This window comes from Syngnathus acus, chromosome 15 (genome assembly GCF_901709675.1).
Source record: "Syngnathus acus chromosome 15, fSynAcu1.2, whole genome shotgun sequence".
Taxonomy (NCBI): Eukaryota; Metazoa; Chordata; class Actinopteri; order Syngnathiformes; family Syngnathidae; genus Syngnathus; species Syngnathus acus.
The window spans coordinates 3,956,063-3,983,220 of record NC_051100.1 but is presented as its reverse complement, the minus strand read 5'-3'; the positions used below and the strand labels follow the sequence as shown (position 1 = coordinate 3,983,220).

Below are 27,158 nucleotides of genomic sequence, written 5' to 3'. Positions count from 1 at the left end.
TTTCGTGGTGTCGACCGACTTCTCAGTTTCATAATACACACAAAATGTGTCAAATATTCCCAAAATATCAAAAGCCGCTGATCCTCGATAGAGTTCACAAAAGTAACAGGATAACTTGGATGCTTGTAAAAGTCTGACTTTTTTTGTTCTTTTGTATCAAGTCAAAGTGGACTATAATTGGATTATAAATCAAATGACTTTTAATTACACAATAAAAATCAAAATGATTTTTTTTTGTTACTGGCCACAAATCAAAATCAAACACGGCCGAAACAAGCATCGTTGTCATTCTTTGTTGCTACTTGCTAGCTGTGGTAATTGTAAAACTCTTGTTTGGGAAATAACAGAATTACACCAGACAAGTTCCAAGGTGCCATTTTAAAGCTCATCTCCGATCGATTTTGTGTTCACCGCAAATGTTTGAATGTCTCGCATTTGCCAGGTAAATACACACATCCTCGTCCGCAACCGCTCGCATTCTCAGCAAAGACTGGCGGGATACTGGCACCGTGTAATTATAGAAACCGTAAAAGATGCAAGCTCCAGCACAAAGTTTCACCGCAGTCTGGTAGCGGAGCGAGGTCAAGCGTTTCATCTGCGCTAAGCGCTAATGTCCAGCGGAGATTTACAGATCAGTTAACGCATAAACACACGGGGAGCTTAGAAGTGCAAAGCTCATTAAACGCTAATTAGGATGAAATGATGAACTTTCCAGGGCCGCCTCGATGCTTAGAGGGAATGTAGGTTACTTGACACATACACACGCGCACACAGTGCAGAAATGTTTCCATTTTGTAACAGCGCTGGAATTCCTTGTTGCATACTGCCATGGAACATATTATAAATTTAGCTTAGAAGAGTTTTTTTGGGGGGTGACAAATTTGGTCAAGTGGAGCAACTGTGCATGACTGCAAAAAGAAATTTGTGAAAAGAGTGAGGGTAGTGCTAGACTGCACACAAACACACGCACACATTCAAGTGACAACTAACAGACACAAACACACTCGGGCAGCTGCTAGCCAAATCCTTTAGCATACTTTTATTGCCGCCTCCTACGCTTGTATCCCTATGGTCAGCTGAGTCACTCACACGTTCTTCTTTCCTTGCACTCTCCTCTCACACACCCACACACACACACAGACAGACAGACACACACACACACACACACACACACACACTCTCTCCAAGTGCCAGCCTTGGCAGAGAATATATAGAGGCCCAAACAGGTGGTTCATCCAGCGCCCACCCATCGTTTTCTTATCATGGGTCAGTCAGTTCAAATATTTTTTCCAATAGAGAAAAATCAATATTCGTGCTCTGATTGAAATGTCACAAAATGGTGCAAGAGCTCTGTCTAATAGGAAAGTAGTAATCAAACATCTGTTTTGTAGTTTTGTTTTATCGTTGCTGTTTGTAACTTTATTTACATGTGTTTAGTGTTGTCATTTTTTTTTTTTTACTCGATTACAATCAGAAGTGTCATTGTGTGGAAAAATACAACTGGAAGTTTTGGTGTTAATTGGTGTCAAGGAAGTATGTTGAAGTGGTACAGTATGATCTCATGGGGGTGGAGTCAAGTTCATTGCAAAAATGCTCGGTCGGTGGTTACCCGCAAATACAATAACATTTAAAAGTCAAATAAAGTTTGAGATCGGAGAAGATTGAATACAATGGCTGAATTTCTAAAAACAGATCCTTACCCGATTTGCGTCTGCCAGAGCCCCCGCAGTCTCTGGAAAAAAAGCAACACAAGAAAGGCATGGTCATTGTCAGGCTTGAGGCTCTCAAAGCAAGACCAAGCATTGATGCAGCTTGATTAATCCAGTATGAGAATATGTCACGATCTATTTGTGGGATGGTCCCAATGCGGTTGGCACAAGCACAGCGGACCAAACCCTCATTGAGAATGCATGTAGAATTTGTCGCGATATTAAAGGGGGTGGGGAGACCACAAAGTGTGTGAAGGGTCTCAACAGTCAACAAGATGTCATTAAAATCATACTACAAAAGGCTAAGCAATTTGGGAGATTAAAAGTTGACTGCATGATATATTTCAGGATGCTGTAAAAAGAATTACTCCGTTTGAAATGAGGTCAATATTTCCAGTGTCAAACTGTTGCCATCACAAAATTTTTGTCACCGTTTAATGTTCCTATCGTAAGTGTTTCAAAGTCCCTATTGTATTAAACTGCATTTTTTTTTGTAAAACATGCTGGTAATAATAAAAGAAATGAGTTCAGCCATTAAAGATGTTACATGTTGAATGAAAAACACACTACCTTTGAAGGGAAGCCATAAGTATAGGCGCTAGCTAGCTAGGCTAGCACTAGCAGCTAATATTAGCCATCGCTGTTGAAGTGTGTTTTTGTGACAGTTTTTTTCCCCTTAGGTTTTCTCAAATTGTACAATATTTGGGTAGTCCAAATTTTGAGCCAAAATGTATTTTATTAAAGTACACGTATATATATTGAACGAGTGCGTGTAAATATGGATCGCAGCGTGCCGCGCGACGGGTTAGCATGCTGGAATGCAAAGACACTGCGGACTGATGCTAATGTGAGCTGACACCTGGCGCTCTGCAGCGGCACCGACGCTGTGGCCAGTTATGGATATGAGGGCATGTTTGAGAGCTTCTCCAACATTAGCATGCTTGGAACAACATTCAACGGTTTCATTTATGCTGGAAAATATTTGCTTGACCCTTACATTCGATTCATTTTCCTTCCACACCTCGTATTTTCTGGGTCATTTCGGAACCAGGCAAAGAAGACCCTCAAAATAATCACCTTTAAATTACGAATTACAGATGTTTTCAAAATACCAAAAGTGTATTTGGCAAATAAATAATGAACAGATTTTTATTTTGGTTCAAGCTGAGCAACACTTATTGCTTGAGTGACATCCAAACATGAACTGGATTCATGTGTTAGTTAAGATAAAGTCACACTTGGCCGACTCCCACTCTGGTTCTGGACACACAAACTAATCCCCGAGGAGACATTCCAAATGACGAACATTAGATAACGGCCCAGTCTGGCTTCATTAAAAAGACATTTTTGAATATTAGAACTCGGGGCCATAGCAAAATATTGAATTGGCTTCTGACACAACAATGTTTCCACTGGCTTGTCGGGAAGATGTGAAGTGGAAATGACGCGTGAGAGGCGTAAACATAAAATGACGGACGTGAAAGAGATGACCTGTGAATTGAGCATGTGACCTCAAGCACGGAGCTGGGAGGACATCCTTCCCGAGAGGAGGACAAAGAATGCAAACGCTGGCTCGCCGCACGCTGTTGCAATCAACACTTGGATCCCTAAAGCGTGCCAAACCATTAGCCGCGTGGAGATTACACTATAAAAAAAGTCTTATCTCAAAGCGCTGCTGATTAATATCAGGTTGAGGTTGTTTGGAGTTTCAGTCAATCAACTGTTGTAAACCGACATGTCCGTCAAGCTAGCGTCGTTATGGAGGGAGGATTGTAATAGGATTATATTGCGCGAGGTTTATCTCATTTTTTACTGGTGTGTGAGGGAGGGGAAAAATAATACAGTGGACCATGAACAAAGCCAACACAGCGTGCTTGGGTTGATTTAAGCGGACGTAGAAAGCTGAATAAAGGAACCGCTAATATTGAAACGACGTTTCCAGTGGGCGGTGGTCTCATATTTGCATGCTGAGTATTCAGAATCCACGCTGGGCTCTCATATGTTCATATCGGCGGGTCCAGATTTTGAGTATAGCCAGACAGCACCTCACACATAGACGCTGAAAGTTATTGAAAACTCCAACTGTGATGAGCGGTTTATTAGCACTGCTGAGTAGGCGAACGCTGTTTGAAATGGAGATACGGCATGCACGTGTTTAGTGGAATTATGCATACTTCCATCCAAGCTGGAGTGAGTCCCGGAGTGTCTGGATGGATGTGCGCATGGTTCCTGAAATTATTCAAATAAGTTTAAATGCAGAGGGGAAAGAATCATCTCTGTGGGGACTGGTGGAGTGTAATTTACTAGCAGTCATTAAATGCTGTGCAAAGCAGTTGGACTACAGGTTGGCCAAGGAATTATGACGAGCATAAGATAATGTGAATAGTATTATAAGCTAACATGGCTCATCACAGAGCAAATTTTAAGACAGGATAAATAACTGTATCCTTATTACTATCATTATTTTTTTTTTCATTATTAGTAGTGTGGTAGCAGTCATAATAGTATCAAAAATAGTGGCAGTAGTATTTCTGTTTTAAAGCAGATTCTGGAAATGCCCAAACACAGCTCAGGCTGGCTATTTGGCTCCCTCTATTGGCGAATTGGCGACACAGCAGTCCTTATTTTCTTTTACCATTGCTTCCCGCTAGATGGCAGAAGACGATAGGTTTTCAAAGAACGACCTACACAGCACAATAATACTGTACTGTATATATTGTATCGTTAAAGCAATAGTACGCCAAGGTGAGGCTTTATAAAATTGTTCTTTGACTTTTTTTCTCAGTGCTCAGAATTTGGGTGGCATGGTGTTTGAGACCCCCCATGTTTAAACTCTGCTGGACTGTCGACCCGCTCTTGCTTTGAAGTGGGATGATACCGCAGTACCGCTGGACTCGGAACAATGACTCAAGTGGTTTTTCCCCTTGAGTGGGCCAGGACACTGTAGCATCAACATTCATGCTCTAAGGGGTTTGAATTCACGCCTCTGCGCACTACCTAAAACAAAGCTATTCATAAATAGAAGGAGAAGAATATGACTTCAATTCAGGTTGAAACTCTTCCGACAAAAAATTGACATTTTGCAGCTCGCTAAAGTAAAGCATTGTTGTTGTTTTTATATCTTATAGTCACAGTTTTTTAAATATGGCCAAAAAGGTGATGAGGTCACGTAGAGCAGAAGAGCAATTTGTAGTAAACAGAGTAAATCAGTTTTGAATTCTCATTATTCACATTTTGACAGGGACATTTTGTTACTACTTTAATTGTTAATAGTTCAATTGTGCCTTCACATATCTAGAAATGCTCTCAAAGAGCTAGCATGTTTCTATTTAGGCTCGCATGCGAGCTAATACTAATGATTAGCTTCGAGTAAGGTTGTTGCTTTGTATTGGATCATTTAACTGCTAAATAAGATCATAGTTAACGAGAAAAAAAAACAACTGAAATTTGGGTTTTCGGGGGTTCACTGTAGGACGCTAACTTGAACGATTTGGATCTATAGCACTAAATCCACACTGTGACATCAAAGTAAGCATGACAAATGATGACACCGCTCCAAGACGTGAACTTTGCCACATTTTAACGACACCGCTCATCCTAATTGCGTTTGTTCTAGGATCAGATGTCCCCCTTGCCAGACGTTCCGTTTCATTAAAAACCATCTCCCTCATCTGGATCCAACACACACATATGATGAGAGCTCATGAGTCAGAATATGGAGAGCGCTCAGTGATAGTTACTCACTCAGTGGGAGGGTTGAGGTCCTCTGACTTGGTCTCAAAGAACTTCAGAACCTCCTCGCTTTGGGAAATGTGGGTGGGGAGCTTCAACAGAGCCTGCGGGAGGGAGGCAGAGAGCTTCTGTTTGTCACATATTTAACAGTAAAAGGTTGCATGTGTTCTGACGTAGCTTTGACTAGCAGTGAGTAAGTCGGATGAGAAGACCAGGTGGAGGTTGTGGAGGGGAAGAAACAAGGTTTCGTAACCTCGAGTCAAGCCCACAGGGATGATATAGGATAACAATCGTCTGTCTCAGCCAGCTGCTCTGGAGCCATAAACAAAACTTAAACAAAAGGGGCATCTTGACTAAATTTCATTATGGAGTCAGAACACTGCCATTAGGTCAAAAAAAGAAAATTGAATATGAAAACCAGGAAGTTGACATTGGAAAAACTAAGAAGCGGTGTCATTGTTTAAGTTGGTCATGAAGGGGAAATCCAATGACTGACACTAAAACCGCATTATATATTTTTTTCATTTAACTATTTTATTTTCACAGAAGGATCTTGTTTGGGTGCCAATAATTACATTGCCGAAATGTCATTTCTATGCCAAAACCACAGAGACATCAATGTATAAATTGAGTCACACAGTGACAGCATGAATGGAGAGCACAAATCTGAGCAATTTTTTTTTTCTATTCCACTTATTATAGTATCCTGAATTACCCCTTTGTGGGACTCCTAAACCCTTTTTTCTTTTCCCTCAGCCGAGCATTAACAATGACTTCATTTTCCTTGCTGTTTCTTTCGTACCTTTAGAACTACATAACCAAATCTCACAAACTTCGCACACAATAGAGGAATCTGACAATTTGTGTGCAGATGAGGACAGAAAGTGTCGAGTGTAGAATTTAATTCCTAAAGGAGTACTGTACGACCATCTTGTGGCATCTTGATGACAGGGAACTCTGTTGAGGTAAGGTGAGGATCTTCATTTCGATAAAAGTAGTGCTTTGCAGCCATCTTGAGGCCTCAATAGGCAATTATAAGAATTTTTCGTGACCTGCTTTCATTTCAGGCCCACTTGTGAATGTGCATTAGTGCCCCCTACAGGACTGGCGTGGGACAGCACTTAACTGTTTGCCTGCCGCAACTGCAGTCATGTCCGTTTTGTCATCAGATTGTGCCTGACGTGTGTAATATTACGGTCACTGTAGATTTCTTAATGAAAAGCAGTGACACGCTTCCTCCCTCGACTTAAAAATGACGAGAGGGTCACGTACACGCCTGTTGCGTTGACTCGGCTGATTCACTCGTGTTTTCTTTGTGTATTCTGCTCCAAGCAAGTGTGCCCCCACTTCCTTGGTTTCCTTTAAAGGCTGCCTATTTACACTGACCACAGGAAACCAGCGATGCAGATAGAGCGCTCGCTTTCCTGTCCAGGCCTGGGACGGGAAGATAAATGCCGCAAGGCCGAAAGAGTCACAGCACTTTACGCACTGCGAATAAAGCACTCAAAGAGATAACTTGTCCCTGTCACCCTCACCAACACTGACACTAAAGAGCCAGTCATTGTCTGACCTTAGAACATAAAAGTTTATAGCATTTACAGGCTATAAAATGACATTTATGGACATGTGTTTGAAGACAATTACAGCTCCGAGGACGAGATGTGCAATCTCGGTCTTACTTTGCAGTAGTTGTCCAAGTGCTTCAGTCTTTTGACGGCTACATCTCGGATGTGGCTTCGGCGAAACAGGACCTTACCTACAAACAAACCCAACACGGTTTTGTTAGTAAACAACAAGAATTAAAAATTCTAAAGAGGGTTCTCGGAAGATTTTTCGAAAACAGATTGGTGGGCTGACACAAGCCCAAAATAGCATCAGCCGGACTCGAGCAGTCCAGTTTGTCTTACAAAGGATCTCTTCATTGCTCTCTTCTGCTTTGACTCAAATTACGTTGATCAGATTAAACCACTTTCTGCTGGCAAATCGCCTTCCTACACGGCCGACAACGCGTCGCTCGGGTGGAGTGAATGATCGTAAAAGTCAAACAATGCGACATGACTGGTCGTATTAGTGTACAATAAGCTGTGGTCGTCAAAAATACGGCCGCTACATCCTTCTTCTATTCGTAGAAAATTACGTCCAGTTCAGAAATGCTGAATGAAGAATTGGATTGACTGAGATGTGAACCAGAACCCAACCATAGACAGAGTCAGATTTGTGTCGCTTGATCACCTGGCAAAAAAGGAATAATCCTCTTTTTGGGGTCCTTCTGTCCTCCTTCAATGGGAAATTTGTCAAGAATCCGCATCTGCAAAAGTGATGAAAGAAAATCACAATCGACTCCAAATCTGTCACGCTTCAACGGGACGAAGAAAAACATCAATGGCAAAGCGAGCGAGCCGTAGTCAGTCAATCGCGGTAATTTTTTGCAGATGAGCTCCGTTATGGTACATGAAGTCGATAGTTGGCGTGCGAAGAGCTACTGTGTCATCCTTCATAGTATACGAGCCACTCTGATCACAGGGGCAGCAGACAAGGTTACATCACACACTTTTTAACTGGGGGAGGAAGAAAAAAAAATTACCCTCTTAAGCACGTTCCACTTAAGAAGCTTAAAAAGCCATCAGATAAAGACCAGAGAGGCCAGCAGACCAAATCTAGCCAGCCAGACAATGCATCGGCATTTTGTAAAACGACCGCCATTGTTTCTTTAGTTTCCTCTTTTAAATATATCCAGGTGACATAAAAACTGTTTCCACATTTGTGCGTTGGGTTTTGCCTCATTCCAGATGTGCTTTGTTAAGTAGAAAAGCTTTGTCAAGCAAATTCAATAGCGAGGAATGGAGTGTTAAGATAAAAAAAAAACGACCAGGTGGACAAACAGAAAAAGTATGGACATGGTTCTGTGGTTCGATATGGTTTTGGTTTCTGCGCTTCTGCCTTTAGAAAATCCCCGTGACTTTTTAGCCTCCACTAAAATTTGGACAGTTAGGAGATGTGGTTTCCTTTGTAGACGATGACTATTGTCCTTGTGTTCAAAAGTGCGGAGTGAAACGCTGTGTCAGAAAAACATCCTTGTTTGAACGGGCAGAAATCCATTCCAAAGTCCTTACAAGTAAACCCCAAAAAAATCTGGTTCTTCTACCACACTGTTTTTCACTTTGGGATACTACGTCTGTAAAATGATGACCTCAGCCAAATAGGTTCTGTTTTCACTACTGTACTTTCGAGAACATAAAATATTATCATCAGTAAAATGTTTGTGAGCCATTATTATTAATTCTGTCATTTACTGTTGTGCTAGCATTAAGCTAGCAGACTTTAAGGCAAAGCTAAGTCGTAGCTGTTTTAAATACGCTGTGTAATTCGGTTTTGTTTTTGTTTAGTTCAATTCTGTCATTTATTGTTGTGCTAGCATTAAGCAAGCAGACTTTAAGGCAAAGCTAAGTTGTAGCTGTTTGAAATACACAATGCGTAATTCACAGTTTTGTTTTTGTTTCGTTTGAGGGTAAACTTCGGGATGGGTGAAGAATTCTCTAAATGTTTTGAACTCCTGTTTGTGTTAAAATGGACATCTGAATAGTAGTTCAACTCCTCTATTAAAGTTAAACGCCAATTGCTAGTGTTTATGAGTTCAAGCTCATCTGGTACAGGAGAAAAGCATTTGACTTAATTCACAGAGATGGCTAGACCAAATCAGGCAAATAAACAACACCGCATGGAACGAGAGACAATGGAACTTTTTGGGAAGGAATCTTAAGCAGAGGGAGTTGGGAGGAATGTTGGTGGGGGCAAGGACTCCAACTCTGACTTGGGTTTTGACATCGACTAGGCACTTGTTTACCACAGAGAGATTAGCGTGAGCTGACCTTTTCTTTCTTGGACGCGATTAGCTGTTTAGTATAAGTCGACTTTGTGATATAAGCTCGCACTCAATCACACAATGCAGGCCAGGGTAAGACCGACTCGCTTCAATTGCGCAATCCGATCATAATGCCGGCTAATGAGACTTTGGGGAGGTTTTGGGCCAAAAGGCAAAGGCAAGCCAGGTCGCACACTCCCAAATCCTCGTGTGGAATGCAGCAAAAACCCATGTGCTCCATCCACTGAGGCTGCAGGGTGTGGAGTCTCAAAACTCCCTTCTGCTTCTCTCTGCTAGCTTGACACACTGACCGCTTGAAGAAAATACTTTTTAAAAAAAAAATAAATAGATCTGTACTCAGCACTATTCTGACATGAAAATAGGTTAATGTGCTTGAGTCGGCAGATAGATTAGGGAAGGCAAAGTACTTTTAAGCTAAGCGGCAAGGAAGAAAATAAGCAAAGAGGCGGATAATATATGATGATTGTTACCCAGAGGGGCTGTATAAGCTATGCTAAGTGCACTAGCGGAGAGGTTTAAAACATTGAAACACAAAAATAATTTATCGTCTTGCGGGCTGTTATGACAGGTTTTAGAGACCGAGCGTCTACAGCACTGCCTGCTGATAATTGTCCACTGTGAGACCTTTTCTTTGTTTTCCACTGAATTGATATCTGATGAGATCATGAACACATTTGTCAGGCCTGTGTGTCAAATGGCTCTTTATTTTGCCACTGTCAGCTTCTAGAGCATAAAACAAGCAATTGTGCTCCAAAAACTGAGACGGCATCTGGAGTTGGATGGTAGGTGTTAGTTGGCCCACGCGCAAACAAAAGCTCACTTTCGGGTTTGAGGGAAGAGAAATATTCAGATACATCAGTGCAACATGATCGAGTTAAAACAGTTGAACAGTTTCTTCCTGCCAAGTTTTCGACATCAGTTTTAGAAAGAATTTGTCGGTGTTATTACGAACTACATTCCTCTTTTCTCTTGGTTTTAGTTTACTAATCCTCTCTCAATTAGTTTTCCGGTTTCTTAAGGTGCACCTGCTCAATCTCAATCAAAATATTGTCATCACCCCCCTCCGAATGTGCTTCAATAGCAGCCATCTTTGAACGCTCACACAAACGTTGACAGAAACGTGAGAGAAAATCTTGTTTCCATCAAACACAGAGACACGTTTCCGGTCTATTAGCACGGGAGCATAGAACAAAGGGTTTCCTCTGCTGTAGATCCAAAAAGGTTTGGTCCACATTGAGCCAGCAGTATAACACATTAAATATATGATTGTGAATTTATTAACACGGCTAGCTAACGCTTGACTTGGCTAGCTTGTTTTGCTACACTAGGCTCACTTGGGACTTGAAACTTTAAGACTGTATTTGAGTAATAATAACAATTTTCAGGTTTGAAGCTCTTTGATAATCGAACTCTGTCAACTGAACTGAACCGCGACCGCATCTACCCGAAAAACTACGTTTGTACCAGTATAGTGGAAAATTACGGCTAGTTGGGGGGGGCATCTATAACAAAGAAACTGCTCTTAACTTAATTCTTCCCTGGAAACGTGACTCTAGTGTTTGGTTGGGCTGCTTAATGCTTCCTTAATCCCCCAAGCAGAACATTTCAGTTCAGTCAGGTAGGCTACGCCTTTTATTTTGTTTCCATTGTAAATCTTAATGAACATTTTATCAATACCCCTCTTTCATTTTACAATGACTTGATTGGGGGGGGGAAATGGTTTCATTGTTTCTTGTTTACAGGAATTCTAAGCCAGTGATGAAAATACCGACCTGATTAGGATTTGCCTGATTTGAGCTGTGTGAGGAACTGAACCGCACCACGAGGTTTCAGAGACCCGAGTTTAGTTTTCTTCAGGCTGTTTGGCCCCCATCGACCTATAAGCCCCCCACCTATCACCCGACATTCCATCTGACATGTTTTGTTCCTCCCTGCCCTCCCTTTACGCGAATGAATGTGATGCAGCTGTTGACTGGATTTCATCTAAGCTTATTTCCAAAATGGGGGGGGGCAGGTCCATCAGTCTTTGGAGACCATCCATCATCAGAACATAAAGTAATGATCTAAAGGTCAAGCTGAAGACAACCAAAGCTGGCGAGACGTATTCATGACATACCTGTAGGTCGAAGAATTTGCTGTATCTCCTGTAGATGACATGAGACGCGGAGTCCGAGTAGGTGACATTGATAAGGTACACCTAGCGAGAGAAGCACGAACAAGACACGTATTAAATCCCTTTGGCGGAAACGCCACCGCTTGAGTGACACGCAAAAAAAAAAAAAAAGCGCTTTCCCTCCAGTCTTAACTCGAGAAGTTCGACAAAGGTCAAGTAAACTCATTAAAGTCGACGTGCTTCACTGACACATAGGAAAGCCATCGGGGATAATGCCCGGTTCAGGTGATGCCTGTAAATCTTTTTCCCCCCATTAAGATGCACGAGCATGACTCTTGTCAATCCGAAAGTCAAATTCTGAAGGGAAAAAAAAACATGCTCCAATTGTGTCAAAGCACTGACAGAAGTGAAGTGTTAAGACATCCAGAAGCTGCGCTGGGAGTAGCATTTGTGTAGCAGACAGTCACAACACACATGCCAAACATTCTCTCATAATAATTCGTGACAATATTTGCATGAACAATTAGGGGCCAAAAGACTTTTCACAGCACCTTGAGCTTTCAGAAACAGATGGCTGTGGGAACGAAACAGACATATGGAGGCAATGTGCAAGTCTTCGCTTAGGTTTATTGCGCAGGGTGAGCAACGAGGAGGAAGCGGCTCTCCGGCGGTTTGCTGATTATATACTCAGCATGTGTGGATGTATTTAATGTCGTAAAATGTCATTCATAAAAAGGGATGCCAACATTTTGTTTTTACGCATGTACAAATTCATATCTTACAAAAGTGAGCCATCCAGCAGGATTATACTCAAGCAGTTGTAAATAAGGATGAGTTGCCATGGCCTCCATGGCTGGGAGGAAGCTACCCTCGAACAGTGAGGAAGGACAAAAGACAAAGGGTTGCTTCTTTCCTCCCTCCAACCGGATAAGCATTTTCAGTTGCTTAGCTCATTGATAATGACATTTTTCCCCCCCCCTTCTTCTACTTCCCTAAAGGGGACTTCCCTCACCTCCAGCTTTTTTCCCTGGGGACTGTCAGTCTGTGCATTCTGCTTTTAAGGGCCTTGGGGAGATCCCCACTCAGCAGGAGATGGATGAGGTAATTGATCCTGACTCTCAGGTTAATTAATCCAATTTCATCCTTTGGACTAATTGACTTTTGGGGTCCCACAGAGACGTGTGTTGCTACTTAAGTCGGCAAAATGATACCAAGACCATAACATGCAGTTCAATGAGGTCATATCTGAGGATCTGAGACATACTATATATATTATACATATTTATATATATACTTACATTTCTTACATTGGAAATGAGTAACCAACACGCTACGCAAGTATTTGTTATTACAAATTCAGATGCAACCTGATAAGGACTTAAAAAAAAAAAATAGAGCATCCCATGATTCCCATCTTTTTTCCCTTGTGATTGCCAAGTTTGTTTTCAAGAGACAGCAAAACTAAGCACATCTTTCATCAACTTGAACTTACATAATGTTTGGAGGGATTTCTCCTCTTCTGCACATCCACAACATTGACGTCAAGCACTGTCCTGAGTTGCATCTCGACAGAACTCAAGTTTCACCACGACATCAAAACTACACGTCCGCCCATGAAAGCCAGAAGTTTAACTGTCAAATGTTTTTTTTTCCTAAGTTAGGTATAGGGAATAAAGTCCGTGCATCCATGAGAAGAGGTTTGTCTCTCTGCGAGCTTCTGATACATGACAGCGCAGTAAAAGTGTATAATCAAGTTCTCCACCCCCGAGAGGAGGAGGGGTTGGAAGACTACAAAAAAGGGGAGTCAAAGAAGGAAGGGTGAGTGTGCAGGGCGGTCCCATGCAACGACCTTATTGCTCCAGCTGGCCCGAGTACAATGCATGTTGAATCACAAAGTACAGGAAAATCAATCAATGCAATGATTTTATAGAGGAAAAAGTACATTCAAATAGTTTTCACAGAGAATTAGAAATTAAACAACGAATGGGTTAAAAATTAGGTGGTTTGTCGCATGGGGGCGCCATAACACAACAAAGCACAGTTAAGTGTGTGTGTGTGGGGGGGGGGGGGGGGCTATTACTTTTTTATATTTTGAAGCAAACAACACAAACTGGTGACACTGCATCGCATCACACTGAAAGCTGTTTTGAATATTTTGCCCACAAACAGTGATGGGTGCAACAAAGCTAATATTGCAATGTTATTAAGAGAAAATAGCAAGTTTGCTTTATTCGTATTGCACATTCCTCACTTTGTGAGTGGACTCACATAGACTTCAAATAAAAGCATTCAAAAATAATTACACATTTTTACATTTAAGTAGATTCAAGAAAAAATTATTATCATTGAAAAAATATAGGAAAATGATTTAATCTGACTGCAATGTATTCTATTTTTGTCTTGCTTGTGGCTATTTTTCATCCAAAAAGAGTTGTACAAAGTATTAACATCAAGGATGCATTTATTATTTAACCATTAAAAATAAAAACTTTTACGTATTAAGCTTAACGTATCATCTTCCTCAGCAAATACACTCGGTGGAAAAAAAAATCTTTGTTGAACATTCTGGTGCTATTTTATAATACTTCTGTTTCAAATATTCTGTCATGTTTGAGGCACAAGCGCAAAACATACAAAAGGGGAAAAAATGCAATAGCTGTGCCTTTATTTTGAATGCTCGTGACGGAAATGGCAAAATCCAACTTAGGCTAACTTGACACTACAGCTCGCCAAGTTGCGTTTGTGTGGTCAGCTAGCAGAAGGAGAAGCGGAAAGAAGAGAAGAAGAGAGGAGGGCGCCTCGCCTTCGTGTGCCATTTCCGCGGTGACGTTCAATGAAGGCGCGTCGACACTTTCATGACTATGCTCGTCACCGGCGTGCTGCTCTCTTCCAAACAATTTCCAACAAACAGCACCAAAGAGGAGGGAAACCTTCGCGTAACGGTCAACTCTTCCTTCTCCGCCGCTTCAGTTCCCCTCGCTCGAGGCTTCTCCTCCTCCCCATGACCGAAACGACTTGAGATGCCCGGGAATGGAAGTTGCATTTGACAGCACCGCTGCATCTTAAATGACATTCGCCCGCTTTCTAGCTTCTGCAGCTCCGCGACACGAGCGGAAATCACCGAGGCATCAATAACACCGTAATAACAGTGCCTCCCTTCCTACCAAAATGTCCTTTTTCAATTTCCGCAAGATCTTCAAGCTAGGGTCCGACAGGAAGAAGAAGCAGTACCAGCACGTCCACCGAGATCTCAACCCCGAGGACATTTGGGACATCATAGGGGAACTCGGCGATGGAGCCTTCGGCAAAGTCTACAAGGTATTTGTTATTACACCTTTACGACCCGAGATTAGGTAACCGTCCTCCATGGAGAGTCCATTGTGATTCTGTTCTGCTCTGAAAGTCAAGTAAGAACACGTGAAAATGACAGCAGCCATGATGACACACTAGCAGAGCAGACAAAAATATGACACCCAAGCAGACACCCAAGCAGAGTTGCCAAAATTTCTACTCAAGTAATAGAACGTAACACCCATGTGATGTGTCATAGATGTTTTGTATATAGTTTATCTCACGGTCACTGGATCATATTACTACAGAAGCATTTTTCTGCCACACCAGGAAAAACAGCATCACGTATTGCAAGACACATATTGAGACAGGAAGTTATTCACTCACGTTTTCTCCGATTCCAAGCTGAACTTCGGCTGCAACTATCGAATATTTAATTGCTCTACCGATTAGTCTGGAGATTCATCAATTGAAATTTGTAAACAACAAAATGTGAGATATTGTTGTCCACTTGGGGTCACCATTCTCACCTTCCACACTTGTGACTTTGAGTGTGTGTGGCTTTAATAGGCGATGTCTGGCCCGGTGAGTGACGTGGAGATGGGTGTTAACAGTGAACCAGTTTGTGTGTTGAGCGGTTCCCTGGTCGTCAGCTCATATGTATGTTCTCATTACGCTTGGACATGAATCTGGCTTTTGTGGAAAAAGTATGATTTTGCATCCATATTTGTCTAATCAAATTATTCTAGAAAAGGCCATTTATTATTCATCTCTTATTATTTAACGCAGTCTTGTAGTTTAACCTGGACGACTTTCTCCCTTGTGGCCTTTTCGGCGCCAACGCGGAAGATCCTTCCTGGAACTCTGTTGATTAAATAATACTTTTAATTGTCCAGAAATGTCCATTTGCCAGTTTGCAGTTCCTTATTAGCTGAGTAAGTGGTTGTGATGGAAGCCAGGAGTCTGTCACGAACTCACTCAAGTCGAAGTTATATATCTGCAACTGAAGACACTTGGGACAGAATATCGATGTTTTGATGTATTGTTGGGATAGAAATCGCAGAATAACGCAGGATAACAGGAGCATTAGAGTGGAGTAGTAATTGATATATTAAAAAAAAAAAAAGAAATGCTGCCATTTTGTTAAGGTTTGTTCTTCATTTAGATTGGCACCGAGAACATAACCGAGCTCACGTGGCGAGCCTGAAGGGGATCGAATTGACATACACGCCCCAGACAGCTCACGTCAAACACGTTGGTGCGATTCAGATTGCGTGTAAATATGAGAGACAGAAATTGACACTGACGTCAGGCCGTGCAGAGGGAAAGTGACGGGCCGGGGCGTGTGTTGGGATAGCATTATGTAAACATAGGATCACTTGTTCCAATCCTAACCATCCCTCCCTCCTTTTTTTCCCATCAGCACTCAAAGTGGGCCTTCAAACAAGAGGGAAAACCAGTGCAAGGAATTCTTTGCTGACAATATGTGTTGTGAACTCGGGGGGTCATTTGTGCCACACCCATGGCTGGATTTCCACTGCCTAGTTCAAGTGGTGCAAATTAGGATTTTTTTTTTTTTTGTTTTTGCTCTCAACTGGCACAATTCAGATATGGGTCAAGGCAGCATAAATAGAACCAAACGTGTGGAATCGGATATCTTTAGCTCAGAATCGGGCTTCTTCTGTGGAATTTCTGTTTTTATTGTTGTATTGATTACGCTGCTATGTTGCCTTCAGGCTCAGAACAAGTTGAACGGGACCCTCGCCGCCGCCAAAGTCATCGACACAAAGACGGAGGATGAACTGGAGGACTACATGGTGGAAATTGAGATCCTGGCCTCTTGCGACCACCAACACATCGTCAAATTGCTGGACGCCTTCTATTTCGAGGGCAAACTCTGGGTAGGTAACGCTGTGTTGCTTTGAAGCCGAGCGAACGTAGGAAGCAGATGTGCCAATTCAGCGCTTTTTTTTTCTTCCCACTTTCACCTACTTTTGCTAGAAGAAAAATCGTTCCCGTTGTAGTACACGCTTGGGAAATCTCCCACCGTGCAGAGACAAACCAAGAGGCCCCTCGGCAATTACGTCGCGGCGCTTGGTGTCATGTGACCCGTCCTCTGCGCACGGGCCACATCCCACCGCCGAGATAATGGACGTCGGAGAAAGTGCCCGTAAATAATTCAGAGCTACACTGCCGGTTGTCCCGACTGGCTTCGACTTTAACTAGCGTGGTGAATGTGTAACCGCGTTTGCGCGTGGTGTTGACAAGTTATTAATATACAAGACGGTTGTCACGGTTAAGCTATACATTTAAGACGTGTCAAGAGAAGAGTGAAAACTCGTGAGATTTAAAAGGAAGCCAAATTGAATGAGAACAAACACCTGGTCTGTCTTTGTGTGAGAGCGCTGTTTGCTACGCGCTTGTATTGATTTGGTCGCCATCACCTGATACCGAGCACGGGCTTCCATAATGCGGAAAAGTCAAACTGGCTGTCGGGTGGATTTCATCTTGTGTACGGGATGAAATTTTAGAAGCATTTATATTATTGGCAGCATAGAAACAATTCGGCGTCAAGGATGACGTCACGACACGACGATAAGAAATTATCTTATTTCATATTTTTATATAGAATGTCACTTTTTAACCAGCCGAAATACCACTACATTGTTGAAAGCCGTATGCAACGAAATTTCGTTTTGTACACACCTAGTGTTGACAAAATGACAATAAAGTTTGTCTAAGTCTAAGACTCTTGTAAAATGTCCCTCGATAATTCTCTCCCATTGATTAACTTCTTGGAACAAGGTCTAATGGATGATGTCTTTCCTTTTAATGCTCGTACTGTCCATCGTATAATAACCACTCATTTTTAAATGTGCCCCACAAGACGTTTGATTGTTCTGCTCCGTGCAGATCCTGATTGAGTTCTGCGCGGGTGGTGCCGTGGACGCCATCATGCTGGGTAAGTCGCTCATTCATCCTAAAGTTCTATTCGACTCTTTCTGGTCTATCCAGAATCCAGTTTGCCCCCCCCAGCCCAACCCGCTCTGGTTAAAGAGGCCCATTTCATGCCAGTGTGTAATTATTGTAGCTCTGATTTCGAGGAGCGTCTCCTATTTTGACACTTAAATAAAAGCATCTCTACTCTGAATGAACTTTTTTTTTATAATTGAAAACAACCATGTGCTGTTGAACGCGTCAGCCACTCAGACTCCACTTGAACACAAAACTTTTCCTCTCATACAAGCGAGTTTTGTTCTCCCGTTGCCGTGGGTTACCATCTCAGCCGATGTTTACTCAACGCCGTGATATAACAACAGACCGTAATGTGAAAGAAAATGTGACTCACCAATGGCCATCCGCGTTCTTTGGCAGAACTGGAGCGGCCCCTGACGGAACCGCAGATCCGAGTGGTGTGCAGGCAGACCCTGGAGGCTTTGGTCTACCTGCACGAGAACAAGATCATCCACAGAGACCTAAAGGCTGGCAACATTCTTCTTTCCCTAGAAGGGGAAGTCAAACTTGGTAATCTGAAATATATTTCGAAAGGCCAAAACATGAATTCATTTCCATATGATCATTCACAACTATGGACATTTTAGAGCCTTCAGAAGAGAAAGACATAAATCAACATTGGGCCAATGTGTGTCAACAAATGGGAAGAAGGATTATTCATTCCAGAGAGGATGGCTCCTCTTTCCGCAAAGCTCAAGTCGCAGATGCACAGTAGAATACGGCGTAGAACAAAAGCCGATTAATTGTTGTCTTTTGTCTCGGGTGGCTACTTAGAAGCCTCCGACTGAGCCACTTAAAGGCTTAAGGGGATGATTAGTTGAGTCGATTTTGGGGCTGCCGTCAGCGCCGCAGCACCCGGCTGAGCCTTGTGATTTTGACAAGCCGCAGAACGCCGAGTTTACGCGGGACACCGACACGTTCGCGCCGTGCTTTGTTGTTTTGGTCACGTGGCAGTGAGTGACATTTACATTCATAATGTCTGTTTCCGTGCAACTTCTACGGTGCGTCAGATGGATTGCATAATATTCCAAATGTATTCATGGTTTTCCTGTTGCACCCTTCCTGCATGAGTCACGCTATGGCAAATGGTGGCGTCTGGCAAGCAATAATTATCAAGCAGCTTGGAGGGACTTAATGATACATGTTGGCTTCCTCGCAATGTTTACGTAGCACGTGAGGCGAGAGAAACTAATAAAGCTTTGAGCATCCCTTCTGGATTATTAGCCACAGCTGTGTTTAGGACTATAAAAAAAATGATTCAGCATTGCGTCTTGGCTGAGTGAATGGAGAAAAGATTTGAAAATTCATTTCCTCCTTTTCAGCGGATTTTGGGGTTTCTGCTAAAAACACAAAGACGTTACAGAGAAGAGATTCTTTCATCGGAACGCCGTACTGGTGAGTCACTCGGTCCGAACACAAAAGGGCATTCAACCCTTTCTTCCTGATCATTGTTCAAGTAATTTGACAGCATCAATTTTCAACGCGCTTTTGCTAAAGTTGACAGAAAATAAAGGCTGAGGGAAAACTATTGCTAACCAAAACAGTAGCACCATAGCATGTAAAGTCTTAGCTGTGTTGTGTGGCAACCATTAATATAGCAGTAACCTGGTTTAATATTATTGAATACAGTCACTCTAATTGCCACTAATTTGACGCTGTGCAGGATGGCGCCAGAAGTGGTGATGTGCGAGACGTCCAAGGACCGCCCGTACGACTACAAGGCGGACATCTGGTCCCTCGGGGTGACCCTGATTGAGCTGGCGCAGATCGAGCCGCCCAATCACGAGATGAATCCCATGAGAGTGCTGCTGAAAATAGCCAAGGCCGAGCCGCCCACCCTCATGCAACCCTCCCGCTGGTGAGATGATGTGCCGGTGTTGACAGATAGCGTGTCTGTTGAGCCAGCTCCATTTCAAGAATGTCATTTTATCAAGCAAAGGTCTATTAGCATAATGCTAACATAGAATGAAGAATGTCATAGACGGGCTAACTGAAATTAGCGTGGATCTCAAAGCCTGTCTGCCTTGTGTCCTCCAAACTGTTATATAGGACACCAGAATTCAACGACTTCCTCCGCAGAGCTCTCGACAAGAATGTGGACAACCGGTGGGGTCCGTTGCAGCTTCTACAGGTGGGCGGCCGTTATCCCCGCGCTTGTATTTAGCTATTAGCGATGGGCGGATCTGCTCACGAGTCAGCTGAACGACTTTATAATTACATTCCTTGTCTCTCTCCCTCCATCCTGGCAGCATCCATTTGTCGCCAGCGTCGTGGACTGCAAACCTCTCCGAGAGCTCATCGCAGAAGCCAAGGCTGAAGTCACAGAGGAGATCGAAGACAGCAAAGAAGAGGAAGAGGAGGAAGAGCCCGATACGCCCGTGGTACAAACTATCAGTCGACTTCACTCGCATTCGTGATTGATTTTAACCTTTTGTGACTTGCTTCAGTGCGCTCCCGGACACAAACGAGCCCCGTCCGACACGAGTATGGCGAGCTCAGAGGAAGACAAAGTTCCGTCGACGCCGTCATCCACGCTGCAGTCCGTCACAGAAAAGACAGAGGTCGAGCAGGCTGGAGACGAGTCCAGTGATAAGCTCGATGAAAGTGAGCCTGACAAGACAGAGGAGGAGAAACACGACGAGGTGCCCGAGGCCGGTGATGAGGACGCCGCCTCTGGGCTGACGGAGGAGCCTGTCTCACCGGGGCTTGAGGGCCACGCCGATGAGATACCCGCTGAGCCGACCGCCTCGGAGGAACAAATCATAGATAAAGTTCAGACGCGGGAAGAAAACAGAAAGGAATCTCCACAAGAAGTAGAACTTGAAAAGGATCACGAAGAGGTGACCAAAGAAGACGAGTCAAATCAGCAGATGATCGGATCGGCAGGATCGGACGAGACGCTGGAGGATGCGCATGCCAACCTGGAGTCTGTCTCCGAGGTGGAGGTCGAGCAAGTGAGCAAGCCAGACGACATGCTTCAGCATGAACTGAGCGATACCGCCAATGGTGCTGATGTTATTTTGGAAGGCGGAGGTGACGTCGCAGCGCACATAGTGGGAGACGCAGAAACCGATTGGAGTAAGAATGATTCGATTCTAACAAAACCAGAGGAGGACATTTCCGAGTTGCCCGATCGGGACCCGGAGACAACTAACGAGATCAGACCTTCAAACGGAGTGTGTGACGACGCCATCAACACATCTGAGGATGCAGAGCTCCCGATCAAGGATGACAAAGAGGCAACGCCGGCAGAGGAGAGCACCATGCACAGCGAAACAGACTCCGAGACCAAAACGGAGCAGGGAAGCCCCGCCGTGAGCCGGCAGGATGCCGAGAAGGACTCGGACTCCGGAAGCAGCTCGGCCGCCGACAGCAGCAGCATGGACCTCAATCTGTCCATCTCCAGCTTCTTATCCAAAAGCAAAGAGAGCGGCTCAGTGTCTCTACAGGTACGTTCCACCCAAGCTCCAGATATCAGAAAAACCTTGAGCGGAAATTCATACTCGTAAAAATGTTTGACTTTGTAGGAGTCCAAACGGCAGAAGAAGACACTGAAAAAGACGCGCAAGTTCATGGTGGACGGCGTGGAGGTCAGCGTGACCACGTCCAAGATCGTGACCGACGACGACGCCAAGAATGAGGAGATGCGGTTCCTGAGGTGTGCTACACTGCCCGTCCTAAATAAGGAACGTGAGCTATTTAGCATGCATGCCTCGAAATAGTTCACGCAACCCAATTTGCTATTTTTTTTACGACGCACATCATGATGAGGACACCACACATAGCGATTTGATTTTGCAGCTTGCTGACGACATGTCCGCATGATGTGCTTTCTGTCCTCAGGAGGCAGGAGCTGCGGGAGCTGCGCCTGCTGCAGAAGGAGGAGCAGCGAGCTCAGCAGGAGCTCAGCAACAAGCTGCAGCAGCAGAGAGAGCAGATCTTGCGGCGTTTTGAACAGGAAACCACAGTGAGTCACTTCCGCCATAAGTCGGTTTAGTTTTCTTCTAAAAAAACCCGGCCAACTACTGCCTAGTGAGCTGCTTTCTTTTATAGTCGAGCTTGTATTGCAAATCTAATTTGGTGTCCTGGGATTTCTTTCATAGTCAAACTTGCATTGAAAAGGATGTTATAATTATCATTTTGACTGACTTTACTATTGTACAAATGTAAAACATGCATTGTATTGCTTTCAACTCACTGTTAACTTAGTGGGCGGAGCCGTCAGGGGATAGACCATGTCGGGAAATGCGCTTGCAGCGAACTTGCAATAAATTCCATATCCGGTTCTGTAGTCAGAAAAAGAAATCTTTACATTTCATCTTTCTGAATTTTTATCAACTATTGGTGAGAATTACAAAAAAAAGACTAATAAAATAATAATTCAGTTAATCGATGGGATAATCGATTCAAAAAATATTTGATAGTGACAGTTGAAGTTATATTTTTTCAGAAATGTTCACGCATTGGAATATGAAAGGCTTTTTGTCTTGGTATTCAATTCAGGCGAAGAAACGGCAGTACGACCAGGAGGTGGAGGGCCTGGAGAGGAAGCAGAAGCAGACCATCGAGCGGTTGGAACAGGACCACACCAGCCGGCTGCGAGACGAAGCCAAACGCATTAAAGGGGATCAGGACAAAGAGCTCTCCAAGTTCCAGAACATGCTGAAGAACAAGAAGAAAGAGGTACGTGCCGCCGCCGCCACCGCGCTTGCATGTCGGGCATGGCGGCTGCTTCTCTGGGCTGAGTCACGTGGTGGCACATTGCTGTCCTGCTCTTAGCCGCTGCACGTTTTTCGATTTGTTATTCATCCGCCTCCAGAACAGGTGAACACGCAGGTTCAATCCAGGTGAGGCATGCGGCACATCTTCATCCTCATCCTCGTTCTCGGCTGTTTTCTTATTATCGCTCTGTTGCCCACTTGGCATTGTGCTTTGCGTCGCCATGGTGGTGATGCTCTTTTTTTTTTTTTTTTGCTGTGTTCTTGCTTCTGCTGTTTGCTTCCATGATTTTATGGAGGCTATTCTGCCTCGTGTTGTCTATTTTGCAATCTTGAACTGTATATATTGACCTAACCAAATGTTTGGGGTGAGTGTGTGAGGTGGCTTGCGTCATCGGACGGGTGATCTGGTGCCACTTTTTCCTTCTTTGGTGCTGTCGGGATTTTGTGGGAATAAGGAGCAACTGACAACGGGCTCATCTTGAAACGATTCTTTGAATCTGATGATTCCAGCTTAAGTCTCTTGGCTGTTTTGGTTTTAGCTGATAAAATGCAAAAACACTTTTGGCTGACTTAGACATCTTTACAACTAATTAATCTGAAAGCACGGGTGAGGGGGAAATGCGGTGGTGGGATGCTCTCTATATCCTCTGCATGTCTTGAGGGACAATTTTAGATTTTTATTTTTTTAATTTCAAATCAACAAGCAGTTTCTGCACAAGTACAATACTTTCTAGGCCAAACAGGAAGTTGGGCAGTCACCTAAACACGTCCAAAAAGAGCTCATGAAGCGCTTAAAGGAGGACCAAACGCTTCTTAAGATGGCTGAGGTAAAAAAAAAAAAGAAAAGAAACCTTATATCTTTTCATCTCAACCTTTCCTGCTTCATCTCCTGACTTGTATTAAAATTCGACATCCATTCCTACCACACTTCATATAAATGCATAATTATTATTATTTTTTTAAACAATTTGTTATAATTACAAATGTACCAGACTGCACATCAGCAGCGACTTGGCTCATTACAGGAACATAATCCAAAAATGATTTTAATCAAATTCAATTCATCCCATTATGAGCATAATCCAGTATTGTTAGTCATCGGAAAGAAATTAAGCCACTTATTTCAGACAGTTGATAAAACGAGTGCGCTTTTTGAAGCAAAGGAATAAATAATCCTCAGTGGACTAAAAGCATGGATCTTGTTAACAAAACCTCTTTTTTTTTTTTTTTTTTTTTTTTGCAAGACGTGCGAGCTGCTATAATAGCATGACAAGACAAGCAGAGCATTCATAAATAATATAGACTAACAATTATTCACTGTGCTGCAAATTCAACGCTAATCCCAAAGTGGCAAGTAGCCTGTTCCACGATGAGTGTGTGTGCCGTGTTGTGTGTGTGTGTGTGTGTGTGTGTGTGTGTGTGTGTGTGTGTGTGTGTGTGTGTGTGTGTGTGTGTGTGTGTGTGTGTGTGTGTGTGTGTGTGTGTGTGTGTGTGTGTGTGTGTGTGTGTGTGTGTGTGTGTGTGTGTGTGGTGTGTGTGTGTGTGTGTGTGTGTGTGTGTGTGTGTGTGTAAGGTCAGCCTGCTCCTTGTCCCTGACGAGGGCGAGTGTGCGCTGTGTGCTCTCCTCCGCAGGCGGTCGCCCAGGTTATGATACAGTCTTTTCAGTTGTCCTCATGCGCACTCTTCAATGCTCAGATGCAGGATGTAAGTGCCCCCCCCCTCCCCCCACTCTCTCTTTCTTTCCCTTTCCAGCCCATACTTAGATGTGTGTGAAGTGACAGCGCGGCTTTTTCTCAAGTCAAGCAATGTGTAAGCATGGGCTCTGGTGTGTGTGTGGAGTCATCGCTGTGTGTTTTTTTGGTGTGCATTGATTCCCTCCTCTCCTCCACCAGTGTTTGTTTTATTTACGTTCGGATCGTATGGCAAATGGTGAAGCAATGGATAATTGTTATGTTAATCGTAATTTGGATATCCAAATAATCTGGATTATTTTTTCTAGAATAGCTGCCTTCCTAGGACACTTGGAAACTGAGTAAATTATAATGTAGACACTAGTTGAGAAAATAATGTCACTTTTAAAAGGGCATTCTTGGAGACCCTGGATTTCTTTTTATTTATTTATTTTTAAAGAAATTCCTTTTTTTTTTCCAACTTTTTGGATGCTTTTTTTTTTTTAATAGTTTTGTTTTAAAATGTCACTTTTGCTTCTTAGTAAACTGTCAGTAATATTGAAGTCATGTGAGCGCAAACATGTCCTTGTAGGTGTCATCTTACATGAACTGGACTTTTCTCTCCTCCATCGTGGCTCATGCGTGGTCTCTTGACTGTCTCCTGCCACTCGGTGATGTCACATCTAGTGCTGTGGATGAACCCGATTAAAACATTCACTTGACAACAGACGTGTCTTTTCTCTTTCAACTCTCACCTGTCTCTCCTTGCGTAGTTCAGCTCCTTTGTCTTTTTGTATTTGTTCATCGTGGCTTCCATTTTGCCATCTCCTCAGGAGCAGGAGTTCCTCCAGAAACAGCAGCAGGAGCTGGACGGGGAGCTGAAGAAGATCATCCAGCAGCATAAAGTGGAGATCGCCACCATTGAGAAGGATTGCCTCAACCACAAGCAGCAGATGATGAGAGGTGGGTTTGTGACGTACGTCACGCGTCGTCGCCCCACATAAGTCCAGATCTAAAATAAGACTTGCGTGTCTGCAGCACGGGAGGCGGCCATGTGGGAGCTGGAGGAGCGCCACCTGCAGGAGAAACACCAGCAGCTCAAGCAGCAGCTCAAGGACCAGTACTTCCTACAAAGGCATCAGTTGCTCAAGAGGCACGAGAAAGTAAGGAGAACCCTGAGCGGCCAACCAGATCGGGCTGCAATTTACAATTCTTTTCTTGGACTGCTTGGTCGAGCAGAATGTGACATTTTGTTCCCCTGTTTGTTTTCCTTGCCGCAGGAGATGGAGCAAATGCAGCGCTACAACCAGCGCCTGGTGGAGGAGATGAAGAACAAGCAGAACCAAGAGCGGGTCCGCCTGCCCAAGATCCAGCGCAGCGACGGAAAGACGCGCATGGCCATGTTCAAAAAGAGCCTCCGCATCACCGCCTCGGCCGTCACCACGCCGGAGCAGGAGCGAGACCGCATTAAGCAGGTAGATTTTATTTTTGGATTATAAAATCGGAAACACGCCTAAAATTGGGCTAGTCATGCCTATGAAATTTGCTTTTGTGTTACATGTCCGTTATATGAATGTATGCATACTGCCCCCTGGTGGCCAAGGCGCACAAACCAGAGAGAGAGCAATAATGTCAATTTGCATTAAAGTGCTATAAAACAGCAAACCTGTTCTATGGGGCACTGTCGAGTGGCTAGCCACCGCTAACCAGAGAAGTAATCCACCATGTGCGCTGTGCAGTTTGCTTTTCAGGAAGAGAAGCGTCAGAAGAACGAGCGTCTCCACCAGCACCAAAAACACGAGAACCAGATGAGAGATCTACAGCTGCAGTGTGACTCCAACATCAGAGAGCTGCAGCAGCTACAGGTGAGCTCAAAGCACATGTTTTAATTCTGGAAGTGGAGTAACTCACACAGGTAACTTACCTGGTCATTATCCCATGCGGTGGCCTCCATTTTGTTTTCAGAATGAGAAATGTCACCTCTTAATTGAGCACGAGACTCAAAAACTGAAAGAGCTGGATGAGGAGCACAGTCAGGAAATCAAGGAGTGGAGAGAGAACCTCAGACCCAGGAAGAAGGTAACGTTTTACATTTGGGAAAATTAAGAGAGCTTAGCTTAGTGCTAACAATGCTAAATGGGCTACTGAAAATTAGCATGGCACTTGCCTGTATTTGTTTGTTCTTTTCAATGGCTGACTCTCTTGCTTGTGTTGTTCTTTTTCAACATCTTTTGTCTTGCGCTGCCCCCTGCAGGCGCTGGAGGAGGAGTTCATGCGGAAGCTCCAGGAGCAGGAGGTCTTCTTCAAGATGAGCGGCGAGTCGGAATGCCTTAATCCCACCGCCCAGAGTCGTGTTTCCAAGTTTTACCCCATCCCGCACATGCACAGCTCCGGATCGTAGCCGCCTGCTGAAAACCGCTACGAAAACTGCGCGTATTTGGGAGATTTATTTTGCTTTTTTTTTTTATTTTTATTAAAAGCATGTTTTAATTTGAAATGTTCATACATTTTGTATACGAGTGCCTCCTAATTTCTTTTTCAGTTGCAGCCGCTCACCTCCTCCCACAAATGAATGTCTTGCTCACTGTCACTGAACAAATAAGTGGTTGCTCCCTTGTGATGATTCTCCTCCATTCATTTCAACACGTGGGTGCTGACTACTTCCTGGATCCCTGCTATTGAGTGAATCCTATCAAATGCATATCAAAGGAATGTAAACTTGCTGTCGATTTTGCACTGTTTTCGTTTGCAATATTAGAATCAATATGCAGTACAAATCATTGGAATTTTATTGCCTGCTTTTATTATTTTAAGACCACTGTCTCGATTAATCATTTTTCTGCTATATTGATGCTGTATTTCAGGGGTGGGGAACCTACTCCTGCTCAAAAAACATTAAACTCACACTGCTTTAATATTTTACTATCATTTTGGGAGCTTTTTTTTTTTTTTATATAAATGTTTCAAAGAATGAATCTGCAATTGATTTTTTTTTTTTTTGCTGAATGGAATTGCTGTATTAAC

General features: G+C 43.4%; 2 protein-coding genes across 6 annotated transcripts in view; one reads left to right on the top strand and one right to left on the bottom strand.

Annotated features, from left to right (window-relative positions):
* sh3pxd2ab (SH3 and PX domains 2Ab) overlaps positions 1 to 13,171 on the bottom strand; it is a 31,841-nt gene extending 18,670 nt beyond the window's left edge. For both annotated transcript variants that reach the window (XM_037271359.1, XM_037271360.1), the window contains exons 1-6: positions 12,930 to 13,171; positions 11,441 to 11,521; positions 7,674 to 7,749; positions 7,121 to 7,197; positions 5,454 to 5,545; positions 1,701 to 1,732 (exon numbers count right to left, since the gene is read on the bottom strand). In XM_037271359.1, coding sequence (XP_037127254.1) covers positions 1,701 to 1,732; positions 5,454 to 5,545; positions 7,121 to 7,197; positions 7,674 to 7,749; positions 11,441 to 11,521; positions 12,930 to 13,001 — 430 coding nt within the window. In that variant the 5' untranslated portion in view covers positions 13,002 to 13,171. The remainder of the gene's footprint in view (positions 1 to 1,700; positions 1,733 to 5,453; positions 5,546 to 7,120; positions 7,198 to 7,673; positions 7,750 to 11,440; positions 11,522 to 12,929) is intronic.
* A 1,003-nt stretch (positions 13,172 to 14,174) lies between these two features.
* On the top strand, positions 14,175 to 27,109 carry slka (STE20-like kinase a). 4 transcript variants are annotated; one of them, XM_037272412.1, is made up of 20 exons: positions 14,175 to 14,755; positions 16,465 to 16,629; positions 17,642 to 17,690; positions 18,104 to 18,253; positions 19,066 to 19,138; positions 19,407 to 19,601; positions 19,793 to 19,874; positions 19,993 to 20,124; positions 20,191 to 21,192; positions 21,271 to 21,401; positions 21,587 to 21,710; positions 22,247 to 22,426; positions 23,199 to 23,291; positions 24,097 to 24,168; positions 24,968 to 25,097; positions 25,173 to 25,297; positions 25,415 to 25,609; positions 25,874 to 25,999; positions 26,100 to 26,213; positions 26,389 to 27,109. In XM_037272412.1, the coding sequence occupies exons 1-20, from the start codon at positions 14,606 to 14,608 to the stop codon at positions 26,533 to 26,535; spliced, it is 3,435 nt and encodes a 1,144-aa protein (XP_037128307.1). In that variant the 5' UTR covers positions 14,175 to 14,605; the 3' UTR covers positions 26,536 to 27,109. The 4 variants fall into 4 exon arrangements, with proteins under 4 accessions (XP_037128307.1, XP_037128309.1, XP_037128308.1 ...); XM_037272414.1 differs by lacking the exon at positions 23,199 to 23,291; XM_037272413.1 differs by lacking the exon at positions 24,097 to 24,168.
* The last annotated feature ends 49 nt before the right edge of the window (positions 27,110 to 27,158 follow it).